The sequence below is a fragment of the Aotus nancymaae genome, unplaced genomic scaffold, assembly GCF_030222135.1.
Source record: "Aotus nancymaae isolate 86718 unplaced genomic scaffold, 86718_ANA_hifiasm-v0.15.2.pri h1tg000022l_1, whole genome shotgun sequence".
NCBI classification, from domain to species: domain Eukaryota; kingdom Metazoa; phylum Chordata; class Mammalia; order Primates; family Aotidae; genus Aotus; species Aotus nancymaae.
In genome coordinates this window covers 42,633,981-42,654,619 of record NW_026988435.1, presented here as the reverse complement: position 1 = coordinate 42,654,619, position 20,639 = coordinate 42,633,981, and the positions used below count along the sequence as shown (strand labels likewise).

General features: G+C 43.7%; 1 protein-coding gene across 1 annotated transcript in view; it reads right to left on the bottom strand.

The window, feature by feature from the left end:
* Positions 1–9,337: 9,337 nt before the first annotated feature.
* IGSF5 (immunoglobulin superfamily member 5) overlaps positions 9,338–20,639 on the bottom strand; it is a 103,573-nt gene continuing 92,271 nt past the window's right edge. The window contains exons 10-12 of the mRNA XM_021669439.2: positions 19,659–19,750; positions 18,370–18,449; positions 9,338–10,256 (exon numbers count right to left, since the gene is read on the bottom strand). Of these exons, the coding sequence (XP_021525114.2) occupies positions 10,161–10,256; positions 18,370–18,449; positions 19,659–19,750 (268 nt within the window). The 3' untranslated portion in view covers positions 9,338–10,160. The remainder of the gene's footprint in view (positions 10,257–18,369; positions 18,450–19,658; positions 19,751–20,639) is intronic.

Sequence of the window (20,639 nt, the reverse complement as noted above, 5' to 3'; positions counted from 1 at the left end):
GCCTTAGCAAGTTGTTAAAACTTCGGCCGGTTTCTTCCAAACCCTTTTACAGCACAGATGCCTCCCTCCTGTGTTCTGCTTCAGTGCTTGTGCACTTCCTTTTCTTGGGGGAGAGATTCTCCTTTCTTGGATGGCCAGCTACTTGATTTCCCCTTGATCTTAGTTCTCTGGCTCTCTGATGGGTTCAGGAAAAGCCATGATTTGGTAGTTAATCTGCTTTTTTCTCCTTAAAGTCTGAATGACAATCTTTCCAGTTTTCTACATCTAGGCAGACACAGAACCATATCTCAGTTAAATGGCAAGTTTTTTTGCATCTAAATGCTAAATTCATTTTATGCTGGAAAAATCTATTTTGCAAACAAGACAACGTCAAGCACAACACAATTCCCAAGAAGCTTTGATGTCACCAGTGCTCCTCCATTGCTCTCAAAGTTTTCGATAAATATGCGAATATACCATTAAGAAGAAGAACAGATGGAGGAAGATATCAATACCTGAACATCCTAATTTTGGGTTTTCTCTCTTTTCCCTTTGCCAAACCTCCTTTAGAAATCAAATGTGGCATTGTGAAATGGGGAAAAGGCAGACGTATTTTAAAGCTAAAAGGATATTGGTATTCAGATAGTCTAAAGACTCCAGTGCTTTCCAATGCAGCCTCATTTTGAATAACAATTATTTTGCAATGCTTATTTTACTATTCTGAAATTAATTGATTAGGGAACTTACCTATATACCTAAACTTCTAGACAAAAAACCTCCAACATGCTTCACTATATGTGATTAAAGCAGATATAAAGGAAAGTTGTTTATGATTTAGTAAATGCAGTGTCTGTCTGATAGGACTACACCAGCAGACATATGAAGTTGTCAAATCTATACTTGGAATCACCAGAAATTCAACAGTTATAGATTAAATGGGTGTATGTGTGTTCTATTATCAACTCAAGACTACAAACGGCAGTGCTATTGGTGATATGTTTTCTAAAATGCCAAGCAATTCTTGATGAAGTTCCTAACAAAGCTAACTTTAGCCTTCCCGTGCTATTCAAGGTATTGCATTCGTGGAGATTCAGAGCACCTCACATGTCTAATAACCAACATATTTTATATTTTTGTATATGATGAAATATTTATAGTGACAAATTGTCTCAGATAAGCAGGCTTATCAATTACATCAATGTCTCTGGAGATATTTGAAAGTTTTGCAATCTTTTCTTAAGTATTGTAGGGACATCCAGAAATCCTCCGTCCAACTAAAAGTTCATGAGCACCTGTCAGTCATTAAGAAACTCAAGCACCCGTAGGCACACTGGGAGAAGAACCAGGTCTTTTACCAATGAGCACGTTGCTCAGATGAGTCAGGTGACATGCCCAAGGCCACACAGCAAGTTGGCACTAGGCTCAGTCTCTTCTTTACAGGCTCATTCCTCTGAATCATGCTTCTCAGACTCTACAAAGGGAAAATCCAACTCTACAGTGACCCCCTGGGCAAGAAAAAAAAATCACATTATGAAAATTACCCTAAAGGTGTGTCTTTCAGCCACATGAGGATGCCTGTGTCTCCCTGTTTTGAAAAGCTGGGATACCAGGTGAGCCAGCGAGTGGAAAGTGGCCACTCGTGTGCACTTATCAATGGTTCCAGACAGCTGAGAGATTCTGCGAACAATGTGAACCACCACTTAAACGCAAAATCAATTTTCATGTTCCCTCTCTGCTTTTAGAAAAAATCCTTCATTCTGTAAGTATCCTGCATAGAAAATTCATAGTCTGATCTAGGTAGCCACAGTGGGGACAAGGCTGGCATGGAGCCTACCCACCTTCACGGAATTTAGCAGGAAAGTAAGCATCCAATAAGTAATTATGCAGACAATTATATCATTAGTGATCAGCACAATTGAAGGAGAAGCCTAAGGTGACATAGTAACAGAAGCACTAATCCAGTCTGGGGGTTGGTAGGGCACAGGGAGGGTGTATCCATTAGAGTCCCATCAGGGAAGCATTATGACAGAAGTGATACGTGTTGAGTGATCTACTACAGCAATTAGCCCTCACACAATCGCAGGACATGCTGGGGAAGAAACAAGCTGCTGCCTCTGCATCTGGGAAGTGGCTGCAGGGGGGTGCCCAAGCAGAAGTGCCAAGGCCCCGAGACAGGGAAGGCATGGGGGTCTGAGGGACTTTCTGCCTTACAGGCACCAGAGTGTGATTTGTGGGGAGAGACAGGTGCACAGCCAGGGTTGGGCTGGGGCTAGACCTGGCCAGGCCTCCTAAGCCATGGTAGGATCTTAATTTTTTTTTTGAGATGGAGTTTCACTCTTGTTGCCCAGGCTGGAGTGCAATGCCACAGTCTCGGCTCACTGCAATCTCTGCCTCCCAGGTTCAAGTGATTCTCCTGCCTCAGTCTCCAGAGTAGCTGGGATTACAGGCACCTGCCACCACACCATGCTAATTTTTATATTTTTAGTAGAGACGGGTTTCACCATGTTGGCCAGGCTGGTCTCAAACTCCTGACCTCAGGTGATCCACCCGCCTCGGCCTCCCAAAGCGCTGGGATGACAGATGTAAGCCGCCGTGCCCAGCCTAGATTTTATCCTAAGATGGAGGTTCACGGGGAGGTGTCACCTGGCAGGGAGAATAGATAGTGTGCCCACCGTGGGGTCAAAAGCTACATGACTCCAGGTTCCTGCCCTTACCTCAAGCATTGGTACAATGAAGACAAAAAAGCATCACAGGATTAAGAGGGGACTAAATGAGGTAAGCCATGAAAAGTTCCCACGTGAGGAAGACCGGGGTGGGCACACGATTTCTGCAAAGGGCCAGGTAGTCCATTTTCAGTTGCTGTCATGACCACCCAAGTCTGCTATTGTGGCGTGATAGTAGCCACAGACCATGTGTGAATGAGCCCTGGTCATGTTCCCGTACGCTTTCCTTGTGAGACACTGAAATCTAGACTTCATCGAATTTTCACATTTCATGAATTATAATTCTTCTTTTGATTTTTTTTCAACTACTTGGACATGTAATAATTATTCTTAGTTTGCAAACCATATAAAAATAATCAGCAGGCTGGACTTGGCTTGTGGGCTATAGTTTGCTGACCCCTGTGGCAGACACAAAACAAATGTTTCTCTCCTTTCCTTGCTTTTCAAACACAGACACACACACACACACACACACAAATCCCCACATACACACATATACAGACCATATATGCACACACATAGAGACATACAAACACACATACAGACACACACATAGACAAATCACACAGACACACACCACATATATGTTTATACACACATATACACACTATGTATCATATACACAGACACCTAGCCACACATACCATATGTTTATACACACACACATGCACATTTACACAATGCACTGCATACACACAGACACACCACACACCATATATATACATGCATGCACACACACATACATACATTACACAGCATACATACACAGACACACACATAGACACACCATATCCACACACAAACACAGCAGAACACACCCAAACATGCACATATACACAAATAGATGCACACATGCCATGCAACTGTGAGGAGGCAAGAGGGTGGGCATATTCTTCCATCACCTGCTGCTGCCATGGTGAGAGCTGTGTTAGTCCGTTCTTGCACTGCTACACAGAAATACCTGAGGCTTATAAAGAAAAGCCTGTTTATGAAGAAAAGAGATTTATTTTGACTCACGCTTCTGCAGGCTGTACAAGCATGACACCAGCATCTTTTCAGCTCCTGGTGAGGCCTCAGGAAGCTTACAATGATGGCAAAAGGTGAAGGGGGAGCCAGTGCATCACATGGTGAAAAAAAGAGCAAGAGAGAAAGAGGGGGGAGGTGCCGCCCACTTTTAAACAACCAGTTCTCACATAAACTCAGAGCAAGAACTCACTCAAGAATTACCATGAGGCAGGCACCAAGCCATTGGTGAGGGATCCACTCCCATGGCCCAAACACCTCCCACTGGGCCCCCCTCCAATATTGGGGATCACATTTCAACATGAGTATCAGGAGAACAGACATCCAGATCATATTATTACAACCCTGGCCCCCACAAAGCTTATGTCCTTACATTGCAAAACACAGTCATCCCTTTTCAATAGTCCCCTACAGTCTAAACTCATTCCAGCATTAACTCAAAAGCCCAAAGTCTCATTTGAGACTCAAGGCAAGTTCCTTCCAACTATGAGCTTGCAAAATCAAAGACAAGTGATTTACTTCCAAGGTACAACGTGGTATAGGCTTTGGGAAAACATTCCTGTTCCAAAACGGGCTTCCGCAGGCATACATTCTTAAGGTTTCTGAAGAGAAACATAATCGATACATTCTGTACTGCATTTCCCCATAGAGTTTCCTGGAACCTTATCAACTTTCAACTGCATCAAGCCAGTACTATTAAGAGTCAGGGCATGAATGTCTCAGTCTGACCATCGATGGGGCAATAATTCTCACAAATCTTCCCACCAGTCCTCAGGTTCAGAATCCCATTGTATTTTTATAAATGACATGGCTCCCCCAAGAAAAGAAGAAAGACAATGATCAGGTTGCTTTCAGCCAGGGACCCAGCCTGCTGCCCCACACTCTGCATTTTGTAGAGGTCTGGGCTACGAGGTCGGAGCATCTGCTTCATAAATGTTGGAGAGTGAGTTTTCCCTGAGGCTATCACCACCTGTGGCATGATTTACAGACTGCGCTAGGTGAAAATTAAATATTTACCATCCGTAAAAACACAGTTCCCTCCCAGGGACAAGAGATGCTTGCACGCATTCAGACAGCGCAGCCTCAGTCCTAACAGCTGGGTCACGTCAGGTGAGGACGAGTGTGTCTGTGTGCGTGTGTGTGTGTGTGTGTGTGTGAACATCTCTATGAAGATATGTGCCAGAAGGGACTTCAAGGGCCCGCCATCCAATCCCCTTGTTCTACTGAGATGAAACTGGGCACCAAACATGGGAGCTACTCGAGTTCAATGCAGCCAAATTCCTTTCCTCCCAATGATGCTCTCTGTTGGGGCTCAGAAAATACCCCAAAGTAAAGACCTCAGAAGCAAAAGTGTTTATTTGATCTTCTCCTCCCCTTTTGTCTCTCAGTCCCATTCTTTCCCAAGGCTAGCTAAAAATACAATCCCTCTTTCCCAAGGCAGGCCATAGAAACTAGAACTTTTTTTTCCTCTAAAGCCAGCCATAAAACTTAAACATGTTCTACGTAAAAACTGGATGTGAAGAAATTATCTGACCTATCTTGCTTGGCTACAGATCATAAGACTCCCATTCCAGAGTGAGTCCTGCCCCACACCCAATGGGAAGGAATGATACTCAGAGAAGCCAGGAAGAATCTAGACAGACAGGTCATGCTGGATTTCCCCACTCAGTCTATTAGCATTCAGTTTTACCCTTTGTGTCCAATCATATTTTACATGGCTGTCCATACATTGTTAAGTCTAAGCATAAAAACAATTTCCCCTGCATCTTTGAGTCTTCATTCTGAAGGCTCCTTTGTACACACAATAAATAAATTTGTACGCCTTTTCTCCTACCCATCTGCAACGCGTCAATGACTTTCACTCAAAATTTTGAGTGAGTGGAGCTCTTGGCCTACACACCTTTCTCAGTAAATGGCTTCGTTCCTAAGGAAGGTAAGCAGTGGAGCACTACCAGGCAACACGCCCTCCTTCTGACTTTACATGCATCATTAAGTCTCCTCTCATCTCCTTTACATTCTCCATTCATCAATTTCTCCTTGCTAAATGCTCTGCCTGCCCCTCCCACCTTCTGCATCCAGCACAGTCCCCTCAGGAGACTGACCCATATGGACCACACTGATGGGCTCCAGGACCTCTGGCTCTGGTTGGGTAGGTGTGAGCAGGAGACCAAAAAGAGAGAGTGGATGGCTGGATCCCTATCACTCTGACTCCCTCCCTGCCAGGTTTTCAGGGTGTGGCCACAGCAGCAGTCAGAGGCCCTCTCCACACCGCTCCATCAATCTCTCCCTGCCCTCTTGGTCCAGTGGATGGCAACAGCTCCTTAGGCCTACAGGAATGGCCCGGGCTTGCTGAACCACCTGCCTGTCAAGACCTTCACCTCACACTACCTTCCCCTGAACCCTCGCTTCCTGTCCTGCTCTCACCTGATTCTCCCATCTCTGCACTCTTCAAGTTCTCATCTGTCCCACGGAGAGGACCATCCTTCATCTTTACACAGGATGGTGTTCTTCCCCAAAGACATCAACAAGCACTTTGATGACAGGTACAGGTTCAGGTACTGGCATGGCATCTCTTGTTTGCTCTGAACCATCCCTTGACCATTTTTTTTTTAATTTTTTGAGATGAAGTCTCACTCTGTTGCACAGGCTGGAGTGCAGTAGTGCAATCTCAACTCACTGCAACCTCCACCTCCCAGGTTCAAAAAATTCTTGTGCCTCTGCCTCCTGAGGAGCTGGGACTGCAGGCATACACCACCATGCTTGGCTAACTTTTGTATTTTTAGTAGAGATGGGGTTTTGCCAGGTCGCCCAGGCTAATGTCCACCTCCTGGCCTCAAGCAATCCACCACTTTGGCCTCCTAAAGTACTAGGATTGCAGACATGAGCCACCGTGCCCAGCCTCATCCATTGACCTTTTTATGTCATTAAACTCTTGGCAATGTGCAACCAAACTTTAGCATCCCTAACAGTTTTCCAGGTCAGGGCCACACAGAGCAGGGGAAGCTGTCGAGCTCTCCATTGTCTTCAAGGTATTGGCATTACCACTTAGGTCCTACTCTGAGTAAACTATGGAAAAGCCTTGGCTGCGTGCATTGGAATCTGACAGACCAACCAAAGTAAAAGACGGCTGGCAGGGATAGGCAGGTATGGTTTCCCTGGGTAGGGTTTTATGGCATAAAGCTTTGAGGGATATTTGTTTAGATAAATTTACAGCCTTCATCGCCTATTTATTAGCAGAGAGCTGCATCTTCCTGAGAAACAACCTTGACCATGATGTTCTGCTTTGATTGACTCCTCTCATCCCACCCCCCTGAGTCTGCCACAGCTCTCTCTGCATTGCAGAAGTGAGATAAGAATTTACCACATCAGCAAAACACCATATTCGGTTGAGAACTGCCTTGGGTGTTGCAGGATTCCTAAATAGAAACTGGCTGAGTGCACAGACATAACTGGCTGAAGAAAACACGGATTGTGTGTTTATGTAAAAGAGTCCACACTTGACACATCAAGGTCATTTCCAAGTAGCTATCTCTAGATGAGCACTCCTGCAGAGCTTACTGCAACAATGGAAACCCACCAATTCCATCTGCATTGTCCGATAAAGTAGCCACTGGTCACATGGAGCTACTGAACCCTTGCAGTGTGGCCAGTACAACCAAGAAAATGAATCTTATATTTTATTTAGTTTAAATAATGTAAATTTAAATAGCACCGTGTGGCTATAGTATTGGACAGGGCAGCTCTAGATAGTTCTGTTCAAATAACGTATCTACCTAATGTGAAATACACACTGGCCGGGACATCTCTTTGAGAAACCTTACTCCTGGAGTAAGATTCAGTAGGAAGAACTTATTCATAAGTGACACCACAAAAAAAAATCCCATAATCTGATAAATGAAAACGTATTTTGAGTGTGATTCACAAGCACATAGTAAGTTGGAGGAACTTCTATGGAAATGATTTGCCATTGTCCTCCAGATTTCAAAACTTAAATTTCAATTATATTTTATATGCAACCCCCTTGACTCTCAAAATTGCCACAAATGTTATTCTTATAGCAAGCAAATGACAAATATTTCTTGCATTTAATATATAGCCTTTCTTAATATTGACCTGTTTGATGTCAATATTTACTGAACACTTGCAGTATATCAGGTGCTGTAAAAGTTACAAAAGGCATAAATGACGTGGCATTTGCCTTATCTTAGGATCCGAATTCTGTGGTGGTTTAAGGAGTGTAAACTATTAAGTGAAGAGTTTGGCGTTCACCCATTAGCTCTGCCTAAAGAGACTCAAGAACCTTCTTGTCTTTCTCTTCTTGTATTCATTCCAGGATTGTAGTGGAAAAACAGAACCACATTGGCAGGGAATAAAGAAATTAGTTCACTAAATGAGTCTCATTTTTAACCAGTTGAATTGGCAATTTTTTCCTTTGAAAAGACTCTTGGGAATATGATATAGCAATATTTATGGGTTTTTGAGATTTTGCATTTCAATTCTACTTCCAAGAATATAAGCAGCCAATTTTCTCACATTAGGAACATGGTCCTAAAAGAGATGACCTTTTTTTTTCAGGATCCTCTCAGCAGAGATGATATTCAAAATAGATGACAACCTGTAAGGCATGAACACTACCCAATTAGAATTGATATTGTATGGGCACTGACCACTCAGAATGAATACAGTATGAGCATCAGCCAATCAAAACACATGCCTGGCTCCACAGGGTGCCAGAAAATACCCCTTGATATGGTTTGGCTGTTTCCCACCCAAATCTCATCTTGAATTATAGCTTCCATAATCCCCACATGTTGTGGGAGGAACACAGTGGGAGGTAACTGAGTTACTGGGGTGGGTTTTTCCCGTGCTGTTCTCATGATAGTGAATAAGTCTCATGAGATCTGATGGTTTTTTAAAGGACAGTTCCCTTTTGCCTGCCACCATGTAAAACGTGCCTTTGCTCCTCCTTCACTTTCCACCATGACTGTGAGACCTCTTCAGCAATGTGGAACCATGAGTCCATTAAACCTCTTTTTTTTATATATAAAATTACCCAGTCTAGGGTGTGTCTTTATTAGCAGCATGAGAACAGACTAATACACTCCTTCAGTTAGTTTCTTGTTTACAGGAAGGTGCTGGGTAGGGGCTGAATCTGATTTAAGATCATTAAAGTATTTTATATATCATGATAGTGTAAGACTACCGTTTATTGGATTAGCTAGCAGGAGTGAATGATGAGAAACATCATGACAAATTTGCAACTATTACTAAGTATTTGTAAGGAATTCACTAAAATCCTGATACATTTTAAAAGTTAAATTCTGCTTTAGCAATAGCATGGTTGAGCTTGAGGGGCTCAGAGCTGTTGCTAATTATAACCAGCATAGAAATCTGCACCAATCAGTTCAGAGCACGGTCAAATCACAGTCTTGCCTCTAGGTTAAATATGAAGGGGTAAAATGGGCAGTGAAATTCACTGACTGTTTCTACATGGAAAAAGAAAAATATTTGGGAAAGGTAGCAATTCATTCTTCATAACAACATTCATGTTAATTTTAAATGAAGTGAATGTACAGTCAGCAAAGATAAATGTGAAGATGGGATGGGTTTTAACCGAAGGCTCTTGTTTTCTTCTTGGAAAAGACTTGATTCCTGAACACTGATTCTTTAAACTACCACCTGAAGAGTGAAGAGTTAAGAAGGGCAATGCACATTTTTTAGTGTTTTCCTTTTTATTAATTAAAAGCTACAATGCCCATTTCCAGTTTTTTCATGGTATGCATAGTAGGTGAGGCCCACACTCTACAAAGCACAAGTCACATGTAATTCATTTGAGGAGATTCAAATAAGTCTGATAAGGGACAGATAAAAATGAATGTCTTCATGTAAATACTTCATGAGGTATTAAGGAACATGCATCTCCATATTAGGATTGAATCTTACTTTAACTGAGCTCGGTTTTGAGAGTCCACTGTAGACTTCTGGTTGATCCTCATTTTATACTCACATTTCACTGATAATAGGTAGTAATACCCCTGCATATTAAATATACATAAATATCATCTTTATATGCTTTAAGGTAATCAAAACTTTTTAAAGTTATGGTAGAATGCAGACTTTTATCTACCATTTGTTGGATTAACAAGTGGGAGTGTCGAGTGTTGAGAAAAATTATGATGAATTTGCAGCTTTTACTTAGTAACTTCATGAAATTCACAAAAACCTTGAAACCTTTTAAAAGTCACATTCTACTTTAAAATCTGGGAAAATCGATTCCTTCTTTCACTGTCAAGTATCAGTTCTGATGACTCCGACATCTCCTGTTCAGGTAATGTTGGCAGAGCTGCAGGCCAGTCTCAGGATGGAAAGGAAGGATGCCGTCACCATGTTGTAAATTGTCAGACAAGTGTTCGGTGTAGCTTGGGGAAGTCTTTGCTATACTGAAGTTGCATTCCTAAACTCCTTAGGACTGGCCAGATTAAAAGAAGCCTGTGAATGATTTGCTGGCCTGGGCAGACATTGATCAGCCTCCTGGCAACAGAGGAGGAAAAAAGTCAATTTAATGGGTTGAGATCACTGTAAAATGTACACTTGAAAAGGAAGCTTCACTCATCTGTTAGGATAAAAGTAAGGTGCAGAGAGGAGTAGAAATGCTAAAATAAGCTCTTCCTTTCTTTCATTATTTCCAATAACACACAATATAGAAGTTTTCCAAGTTCAGGCCCTAAAGAGCAATCCAATTCCAAGAATCAGTGTTTGTTTTTATTAAGGCAAATTACCACAATGACTTACTGTTTTGTTTTGTTTTTCAATTTTCCTATGGAAGTTCTTGCTTTGCTGGCTAAATTTTTTATGAAAATATAAAATATTTTTAAACTTCTTAAAGGGCATGCATTGCTTCTAGAGGAGGGGGACAAACTTGAAGAATTGACTCCAGACAGATCACCCATCTGTTTCCTTTCCCCATCAGGGAGAAACACAGTCATCCCCGTTCTCATTCAGAAATGTGATCTCAAACAAACCATTTAATCCTCCAGAGTGGCCAATGCCTGCCTAATAACATTGCCCTATTAAAATGTGTGCAACACGTTTTTTCCTGCCAATCCTGAGAGTGGCAGCTCAGGTTCCAGGGCACAGTAGCTGCATTTAACATCTTAAATAATGTAACCGGGAGTGATAAATTATTCACGTTGCGATGGAATGCTAGTAAGTCTTGAGGATAGAATTACTCTGGCTCATGCTTTTAATTTGTTGACTCCCAATAACACAGGAAAACTGGACAGTGGATGGAACTACGTCAGCAATGCTGTGAGATTTGTGCCTTCTTCCACAAACATACTAGAGACTTTTACTGTTGTTTGCTTTCATTTTCACGGCTGGGTTGTGCAAACATCGCTGTTTTCTAAATTTATCAAACATGTATTTCTGTTTATCTCAATGAAGGGGTAACTTGTGGGGAAGACTTAATTCAGGTTTCAAGTTTGTTCATATGCCCACCTTCCAAAAATGACAGAGACAGAGAATTGCCTAAAACAACCAAAAAATGTACCGACAGTGAGTTAAGGCACAGGACGAGGAAAGGAAAAGGAGGATTCTTTGTTTTAACTATTCACCAAGATACAAAACATTTGCAAATCCCCTGGCTCCATATAAAAATTTTAAAAGCATGCCTTTCCCAGTAACTGACTGTAAATTTTAGTAAGAATTTCTAATTTTACTTATTACTTTTACCCTAACATATTTTAGCTGCGGTTACACCCAAATTTATTATATTTCACCAACAGGGAAACTCTTGTCTAGAAAACAATGTCAGTACTACATATTCTAACTGTAGACTGAGTCGTCAGAGAAATAATCAGAGAAGAAAAGTGTCATATTGTATATGTCAGTTTTGAAAATCAAATCTCTTTTTTCCTTCTGACCCTTCTTACAATTTAATGCATGATCAAGCTCTCTACAGTCTAGGATCCTATTTTTTCATTTATGTTGAATGCAGTATGCTTTAGAATCTGTCTAAAACATGGGAGGTTTACATAAGAGTGTCCCTGGTAGGGTGCCACGTGGACAGTGGAACATTTGGTGTCAAGACCCTTCACTTGGCTTTCATCACGGCACCACCATAAGCATCTCAAACTCTTCTCTGTGCTTTGCAGCAAGGTCAGTGGAGCAGGGACACCAGGTACAAGTAATTCTAAATGCACAGTTGTAGGAAGACTTCTAGGAGTCAGGGAACGCACTCCCTTAGAAACAACGCTATACATGTCTGTGGTGTTTTCACACTGGGACAAAAAGAAAATTCCTCAAAGCAGATCACCTGGAGAATGTGATAAAAATACTGATTCTTTGGCCCTCTCTCCCAGACATTCTGATCCAGAAAGTCTGGCGGAGGCCCAAGAGTGTGCATTTTAACAAGAACCCAGTGTGCCCCCGGCACAGGGCTGTACTGAGAGCTGCTGCTATGCCGGCAGGGTACCCAGGCAGAGGTATTTATAGGCGCTGGGCGCACCTCCACACTCAGCAAGCATTCTTTGGGAAAACTGGAATAGAGAATTCAGGAAATACATCCACCATTTCTGCCAGGTGGTGGCAGGAACTAGGACTGTCCCGTTTCTTGATCAGAAAGTCCCATATTCAGGGAAGAACTTGGCAGGAGAGGGGGCTTAGAGATGGAGATGAGCAGAAGAGGGAGCTCCAGGCAGCCTGGGGACCAAGAGGTCTAGGAACTGGTGCCACTTTCCATTGTCTACAACCCAGCATCCTCCTGAGGAACCGGCCTATCCGCCATTGTCCCCATAGCTCCCGGCCACAGTGTTTGGCCTTTGCTGGGTCAAAACTCCAGCCCTAGCCTGTCCCCCCATGACACTGCTCCTGAGACATGCCTCCACCCTTCTGAAGTTTTCTAAGGACTCCCAGCACTGAAAACATTGGGAGATAACTAAGGGTTTGAAAAAAGGTTTCACCACTGCGTCTCATCTTTGCTGGTCTCCACGGCAGTGTGTACCTGTGGCATGCTGGACCTTAACCGAAAGGATGCCAAAGGGGCAGGAGCTGTGGGAGGCTGGGGCAGCAATAAATGGGGTTCTCTGCCCTTTCCTAAAATATTAAAGTTCTAGTTTTCTGTTTTAGTAACTGTTGGATGTTATTAAGTTGAGCTGAGTTGAGCTGAGGGATTCACCACAAAGATGCCGAATGCAGAGACCCACAGAAGCTTGAGATATAGACACAGATGTGTACCACTCAGGAAGGAGAGATGGAGCGTTGTGACATTGAAGGTGGGGGCACAAGTAACCTGGAAACCTGCTGCTCCTCCTAACGCCGTACACCACCTGCGCTGGGTGCCATCCTAGACTCTGGACCCAGGGTCCAGACACTCCTCTCCTCACGGAAGTACAGCTGACTCCCAGCAGAGGGAGCAAGAGCATCAGCACCATCAACCCCAGTAGAGCCCCCTCCAGGTGGGTAAGCACAGGCTAGTATGAAGGCCTCAGGATGCTGAGAAAGCGGAATTGCTGAGTACCCGTCGGGCAGGGTAAAGTTAGGAAGGAGGCAGACTGCTGCTTGGGGACCTGCCACTCTTTCCTTTCCAAAACTCCTGATTCCCCTCTTCCTGTAAGGTAATCAATAACTCTTAAGCCTAGCCACATCAAGTTGTCCTAAAAAGCAGAGCTGCTTAAACACCTCCTCAACACTCTGAGTCCTGATGTCTAGAGGTAAGGACCGTGAATCTGGACTTCCCAAGGGCCTCATCAGTGAATTCTGTGGGCCAACCCTGGCATGTCAGATTTCCCCATCCTGGGGGTATATTTAAGCAATGGGCCCCCGAAGAAAACCAAAGTGCCCATATCACAAAGGAGTGGAATGGTAGTTTGATATTAAATTATTTAACTTTTCTCAATGACCCAAAACATGATGTTATTTTTAGGTTGAACATTCATCTGTAGTGATCTAACCATATTTTTGTCACAGCTGATTGGGATTAAGAGCAAAGGAAGTCGGGGTCAGGTGCAGTGGCTCATGCCCATAATCCCAGTGCTCTGGCAGGCCATTGTGGAGGATCGCTTAGGCCAAGAGTTTAAGAACGCCCTGGGCAAATATATGACACCCCCTCAACGATCCCTACAAAAATAAATAAATAAATAAATAAAATTAGCCAGGCATGGCAGCGAGTGCCTGTAGTCCTAGCACTTTGGAAAGCTAGGGCAGGAGGATCCCTTGAGCCCCAGGAATATGAGGTTACAGTGAGTTATGATCGTGCCACTGCACTCCATCCTGGGCAACAAAGACCATGCCTCAAACTTTTTTTTAAAAGGCCAGGCACGGTGGCTCATGCCGGTAATCTCAGCACTTTGGGAGGCTGAGGTGGGTAGATCATCTGAGGTCAAGAGTTTGAGATCAGCCTGGCCCATATGGTGAAACCCCATCTCTATTAAAAATACAAAAATTAGCTGGGCATTCTGGCAGGTGCCTATAATCCCAGCTACTCGGGAGGCTGAGGCACGAGAATCACTTGAACCCGGGAGGCGGAGTTTGCAGTGAGCTGAGATCGCCCCACTGCCAGTGCACTCTAGCTTGGGCGACAGTGCAAAACTCCATCTAAAAAAAAAAACAGCAAAGGAACTTTGTTTATCTGAACATCCATGTACCTTATAGCATCTTGCTTGTGACAGCGTAATGCTGGGCATGGAAGGTATTCTCCACTCTAATGAGTAACTGTTTATTGAGCACCTAGAAATGCTGGACTAGCTTGTGTGTAGTCAACAGTCAACCGTCAGGTAAGACCTCCTGAAAATGCTGAGTGTAGACAGATCACTAGTTTCAGCAGAGAATGCAGCATGAACAGAGAGTGAGTGTCTGTGATCAGCCGTTGCCGTCCTGTTCACAAAACCAAGACTATCCTGCTCTGCGATCTATGAACACAAAGCAGCAGCTTTAGTTGCCGTTGTGTGTGCCGTGTCTCCACGGACAGGCCATTTATCTGACCCAACTAGCTCTTCAGCAACCACGATCGGAAAAGCGTTTGCTTCGGGCTGGCTCCCAGCTTGAGATCTTTTAGTCTAATCTACAGGCTTTTCAGGACCTGAGTTTCATGCGGGGTTTCTGCAAAATAGCGCAATCTGTAGTCAACAATCCTGAACTCTAACAAGCCAGCTTCTCATACAGGAGCCCTGCTGGGCACCAGCTCTGGACCTGAGAGGCCTGTGTGCGCAGAACATCCGGCAGCAGTGCAGGAGACTGACAAATTGGAGCCATACTGAGGCCTGCGGAGCGGGGGATGAAAGGAAAACTGAGACGGGGCTCTGAATAGCTCTCAGCTGCCTCTCCTAGGCCCTCCAGGGAACAAGGCTTATTGCAGAATGGAGAATGGTTTTGAGAAAAGAAGGCACACGTTGCATTGTCTTCACACCTTGGACCAAGGAATTCAGAACAGTGAAGACATTCTCAAGGACAGAACAGGAAGCGGAAGTCTCTGGAGAACTGGATTTCTGTCTGAGAGCCGCAGTTGCAGAGAGAAGATAATAAACTTGAAGAAAGTCGTAAGCAGTTGAAACACTGTGCTACGCAGCGAGAATGTTGATTGGTGACCAGGCTAATCTACAACATGCCTTGGGATTCTGTCTTTGTGCTCTGTCCTGTTCTCCGTGATATTCTATCAGTGACTTCAAAAAAGATAAAGAAGCTAAAAAAAAAAAAAAAAAAAGCTCCTCAGAGCTCCTCATCAGCCTACACAGCACGAACCTGGTGACACAGACCTGGCAGGGCTGAAGGGTCTCTTCTGGGAAAGTCTTAAAAAGAACCTCTGTGCCAAGGTCACCTCGACTGCTCCTACAAGCTGTGGCTTGGCCGTTCTGGCAGCTCTCAAGTGGCCAGTTGACCACAAGGTCTATGTCTTCTTTGGACCAAGGAAATGGAAGGGAACTATCGTGTGCCAGGCCCAGCCTTTCCACTGTGGCCCATTTTGCACATTCCTTCTCTAAGTGCTTCCCAGGAAACATGGCCCGTGGTAATCCTGCATCCAGGTTCTCCAAATGGGCAACCTGGAGGCAGTGTCTGGGCCCATGACTGCAAAGTCCCTCCTTGGTCATAATCAAAGATAGACCTCTTGTTTAGGATTTTGTCCTAAATCCTAAATGTCCTAAATCCTTTGTCCTAGATGGAAAAAAGCATTACCTTTCCATTTTCCTGACACCCAGCCGGAGGAAAGTCACTGGAACTTGTAGCAGGAGCTAATGATTTGTTACTCAGGCACACTATGAGTAGAAAGAGCCAGTTATCTAATAAGCCTCACTAGTTTCTAGCCCAGGCCAAGATAATTCATCTTCCTAGAGTCCTGATTTGTTTCTTAAGGGTCTGCCTGCTCTCTGATGAGGTGCCCAGCTCCCCTAGAAGACAACAAACCTTTCAGGAAATAAGAAACGGGAATATATGTTACCAGTCCCCAGGGCTCAGCACCTCGAGAGTCACTGTTCTTTTTCCACCAATAGATTATTTAGCTGGGTACATGTTTCAGTAGCAGAAACCTCTTAAGTTTCTCTCCCTGTGTATGTTCAAAAAAACGCTACGAGCATCAAGAAGCATCCACTCCGAGCTCCGAAACGTCATTCTCCACTCGGGTATCCAAATGCACCTAGCATTCCCCTTCCTCCTCATTCATGCTAGATGTATCTCATACAGAGTGATATGGCATGACCTATTCTGAATCTCCTCCCAACATATACCCTCCCCACAACCCCATAGCTGAACACTTTGGTTTGTCTGATAGAAACACACTTGATAGACAAAGATAACCACAGAAGGGCTGTGGAAATCATGGTTGGCTTAAATGTGCTCTTGGGTGTCCGTGCTTGGAGCTGGGGTGGGAGAGAGCCCCTCGGCCAGCCATGCCCCTTCTCTAGCTTGCAACGCCCACTCAGGCCCAGTCATGGAAGACTTGACATGCAACATCGCTCACAGCCCAGCAATTACTCCCTTCCACAGCCACCTCTTACTCAGAGGCTGGTCCATCTGAAGCAAACCTGTTGCATCATCATCCCTTCCAGCTCCAAATTAAATGCATCAAAAGATGTATGTGCCAAAGAGAGCAGCCCGATGGAAAAAACATTACCTCTCCATTTTTCTGACATCCAGCCTGAGGAAAGTCATTGAAACTTGTACCAGGAGCTAACAATTTGTTACTTGGGCACAGCTTCCTTTATGCCCCAGACCCCTCATATGTCTTATTGTCTGGCTACCTGTGTTGACACTAATATTAATAGTATCACTTAGGTTTTTCCAGTACATGACTGAGCATCAATCAGAGCTTCCTTCCTCCCTACAGGCCTGAAAAACACACATCACTGGCAAGATGTATGTTACTGAGCTGAGTCCCAATATCAGGGAGGAATGTTATTGCCCAGAGCTGCCTGGAAACTCAGGTAAATACCTGTGCCAAGAAAGAATCATCAGAGGCTGCACAGGTACCTGCTGGGCACCGTCCCCTCAGGTAAAGCAGCTCCTAGCAGAACAAATCCAACCCACCTGGCCCAGTGTGCTATCTGAAACCCAGTCTGCAAGTGTGCCTTTTCCAAAAGGTAAAAGAAGATAACATCTCTACTTGTTAGGGACACAATCACAGAATCGCCTTGAAATACTTCTTGTTCGCAGTTGCATTTGTGCAGGTCAGAAAAGGGTGTTGATTATAAATATTCTACCTAATTTATTATTTGGGATATAAAACGAACTCTAATTCACTCATGTACAATAACCAATGTTGACTCCACACCAGCAAATTAACATACTAAGTCCTCAGGGCTGCCAGTTGACTGTTTTCTTTAAGTGAAGCATCATGTGAAAAGACGCTCCCATCAAAACATTGCCAAGTAGCCAACCAGTATCTACAGCTAGTATCTCTCCCTGGAACTGCAGACTGGTGAATTTAACAACACATTCAGCATCTCCATGTGGACATCTAATAGAGGCCTCAGAATCTACAAGCTCCAAATTAGACGTCTGAGCTTCCCCCCAATCTGCTCCACCCATAACATACCTTATCTAAGTCAATGGCACCTCCAGCCTCTTAGCAGTTCTGGCCATCATCAAGGACTCATCCTCTCTCCCCTAAACTTCTAACTCCAACAGGATTTTTTCAGCCCTCAAGCTTACCAGCATAGAACTTGCATGCAGAGCAAATCACATTTTCCCTGTCCTGATCCTCAAACCCAGTACATCCTTCTATGAGCCCAAAGACCCCAAGGGTCCAAGTACAGATGAGTACCACGTGGGAGTAGGGTAACCAGGAGACCAAGATGGACTTGAGTCCTGGGAGAAGGTGGCTTGAAGAGAATAAACGGGACTTTGTATATGCTGCTCACTCTTATGCCAACTCAGGCGGGTATGTCCCAAATCAAATCACATCCTCCCAAAACGTGAACACAGAGCTGTTCCCCAGAACCAGCCTTGATCCTGGAGCCACTGCTACTGAGAGCAAGAAACGGTCCATGTCTCAGCCCCGTTTCTCCACGCTGACCAATTGATGTGAAGGGGAGGAAAAGCCACGTGCCACCATCATGAATATGCAACGTGCACCGTTTTATAATCACTCACCACAGGATAAGAATTTTTAAATGGCAAAAAAAACTCCAAAAGGTGGGGAAATGGTCTAAATCACCTGTTGAGGAGGGCCACAGCTACTGCTTCTTTGTCCAGGATCGCTGGATTCACAGGATTTAAGAGGGAGAGAATCAGTTTCTGCAACAGAAGAACAATTTTAGGGTATTAAGTGGCAAAAACCAAGTGGTCTAATGATTTTGATTGATAAAGAAACATATTTGCTTTTAAGTAGTACCCCTGGCATAATCTTTCACTACGAACATTTTTTTTAAGTCCCCTTGAGATCACATACCTTTAGAACTTTATTTTTTCAAAGAAATAAAAATATGGAGAACTAACTCAAAATCAATTTGTTTCTCGACACATTAGTTTCACCCAGAGACAAAATGATCTAAAGCTTCAGTAGCTGATCAAGGACAATAAATGCCAGACAAATGGAGATAAAAGAGACAGAGATGTTCGATTTGGGCTGTGATTTTCATCGAGATAATTAATTGCTCAAAATACTAATGAATAAATATTTACTAACAGGAAACTGCAGGAAGCTGTGGTCAGATTATCAAAGGAAATAGTCCATGCTCTCTGGAATTTTTTTAAATCTGAAAGATGCAATCTGGAATATATATGGGAGGCAGCCGTGGTAAAATAAAAAAAAATGGGGCTGCCAAAAGTAGAGTCCCAATTTTAGTGGAAAAAGAAGGTGTGTAGCCCGCTCAGCAAGAACTGATTGGCTAAAAACCTTCCCATGGAATTTGGTTTTCGTGGCAGCCTGTGAGGGCAAGTGTCATCTCATCCTGCAGAGGAGGGTGTGCTCAGCCTTCCCCTCTCGTCGTCTTTCAAATTTCGAGTGCTGCTGCTTCCTGGTGATGTTTGTCTTAGAGGGGCCCCCACCCCATTGCCATTCTGTATTGTCTCATGGCAAGAAAATGAGATACTACAGAAAGACTCTCCAAAAGTGGGTCTAGTTTTCCAGCATTCCCCAACACCCTGTTACATTCCGGGGGAACAGATTTCTTACTTGACTCTAGTTGAACTTGGGAGGAAGTTACCCCCGACATATTTTAATGTAGAGGGGTTTAAACAAAAAAGAAAGCATGGGAAAAAAATTTAAAGCTTTCAGGGTTCTTCCTCACTTTATTTTAAGCATTAGACAAATAGGTGGGTTTTTAGTGTTAACCTACTCCTAGAATATTCCTCGTTCTAGAATTTCTTCTTCTAAAATGTATCCAAAAAATATTAATCACCATTGCTAAGTGATCCTCCCTGTGCAGCTGGCATCTAGCAAGCCAGCCCTTCTTCCAGCTCCCCCTTTTCCAGGTCTTTCTACCACCCCTCACGTCTACTCACCTGTGGTCTTTGGTTCATCTGAACTGTAGTTAGGGTTTTCATTTCCACTTTTTGTCTCGGTTTCTTTTTTTTCCTTCTCTTTTTCAGATTTCCTACAATTAGACCATTTTATGTTCATGTTAGTCGTTGACATTAACATTGCCAAGTGTTAATTGGCAATGGATACCTATGTAGTTCACATGGTTACACTCAAGAGTATGTTTACACATTGAACTTAACACAGGAAGCCTACAGCTCTGTCGCTGGCTTCTGTGTGGCAGGTATAGACACCTGCCTATTCACATGTTCCCATTATAGGGAGAGATGAAAGTTCGTCATGGCCCATGGACCCCACTCCCCAGTTGGTGCTCAACTCTCAGAAACCATTCACCAAATAAAGCAACAGTCAGCAAACTTAGGACCCACAGGCCAAATCTGACCCACCCCGTTTTTGTAAATAAAGTTTCACTGGAACACGGCCACACCAGTCAGCTCACATATTGTCCATGGCTACCTAAACAAGTAGCCACAGTCATGTTGTCACAGCAGAGTTGAGTCCTTGTGACAGAGACCATATGGCTGGCAAAACTAAAAATATTTACTAGGTGGCCCTTTATGTAAAAATTGTGCCAACTCCTGAAATAAAGCAAAGGTTGGTGCAGCCTCCTAGGGTTTGGAGGCTGGAAGGAAGTCTGGCAATGGATAGCCAAAGAATTCAAAATAGTCATACTTGACCTCTAAGGATGTACGCTAGGGAAACAATTAAGGATATGTGCAAATATGTACTTGAAAGAATGCTGATTCGTGAGCTATTTATAAAGGCAAAGTGCAAACAACCAAATGCCTAAGCAGAGGGGCCAGTAAAATAAACGATAATAGTTCTCTAAAATGGAATTCCATGCCGCCTGTCAAAATTATTACATATGAGCGCGCTCACGCACTGCTGGTGGGAGCATAAGCTGGTACACCTTCTCTGGAAAAATGTGGTACCGTCTAAAGCTG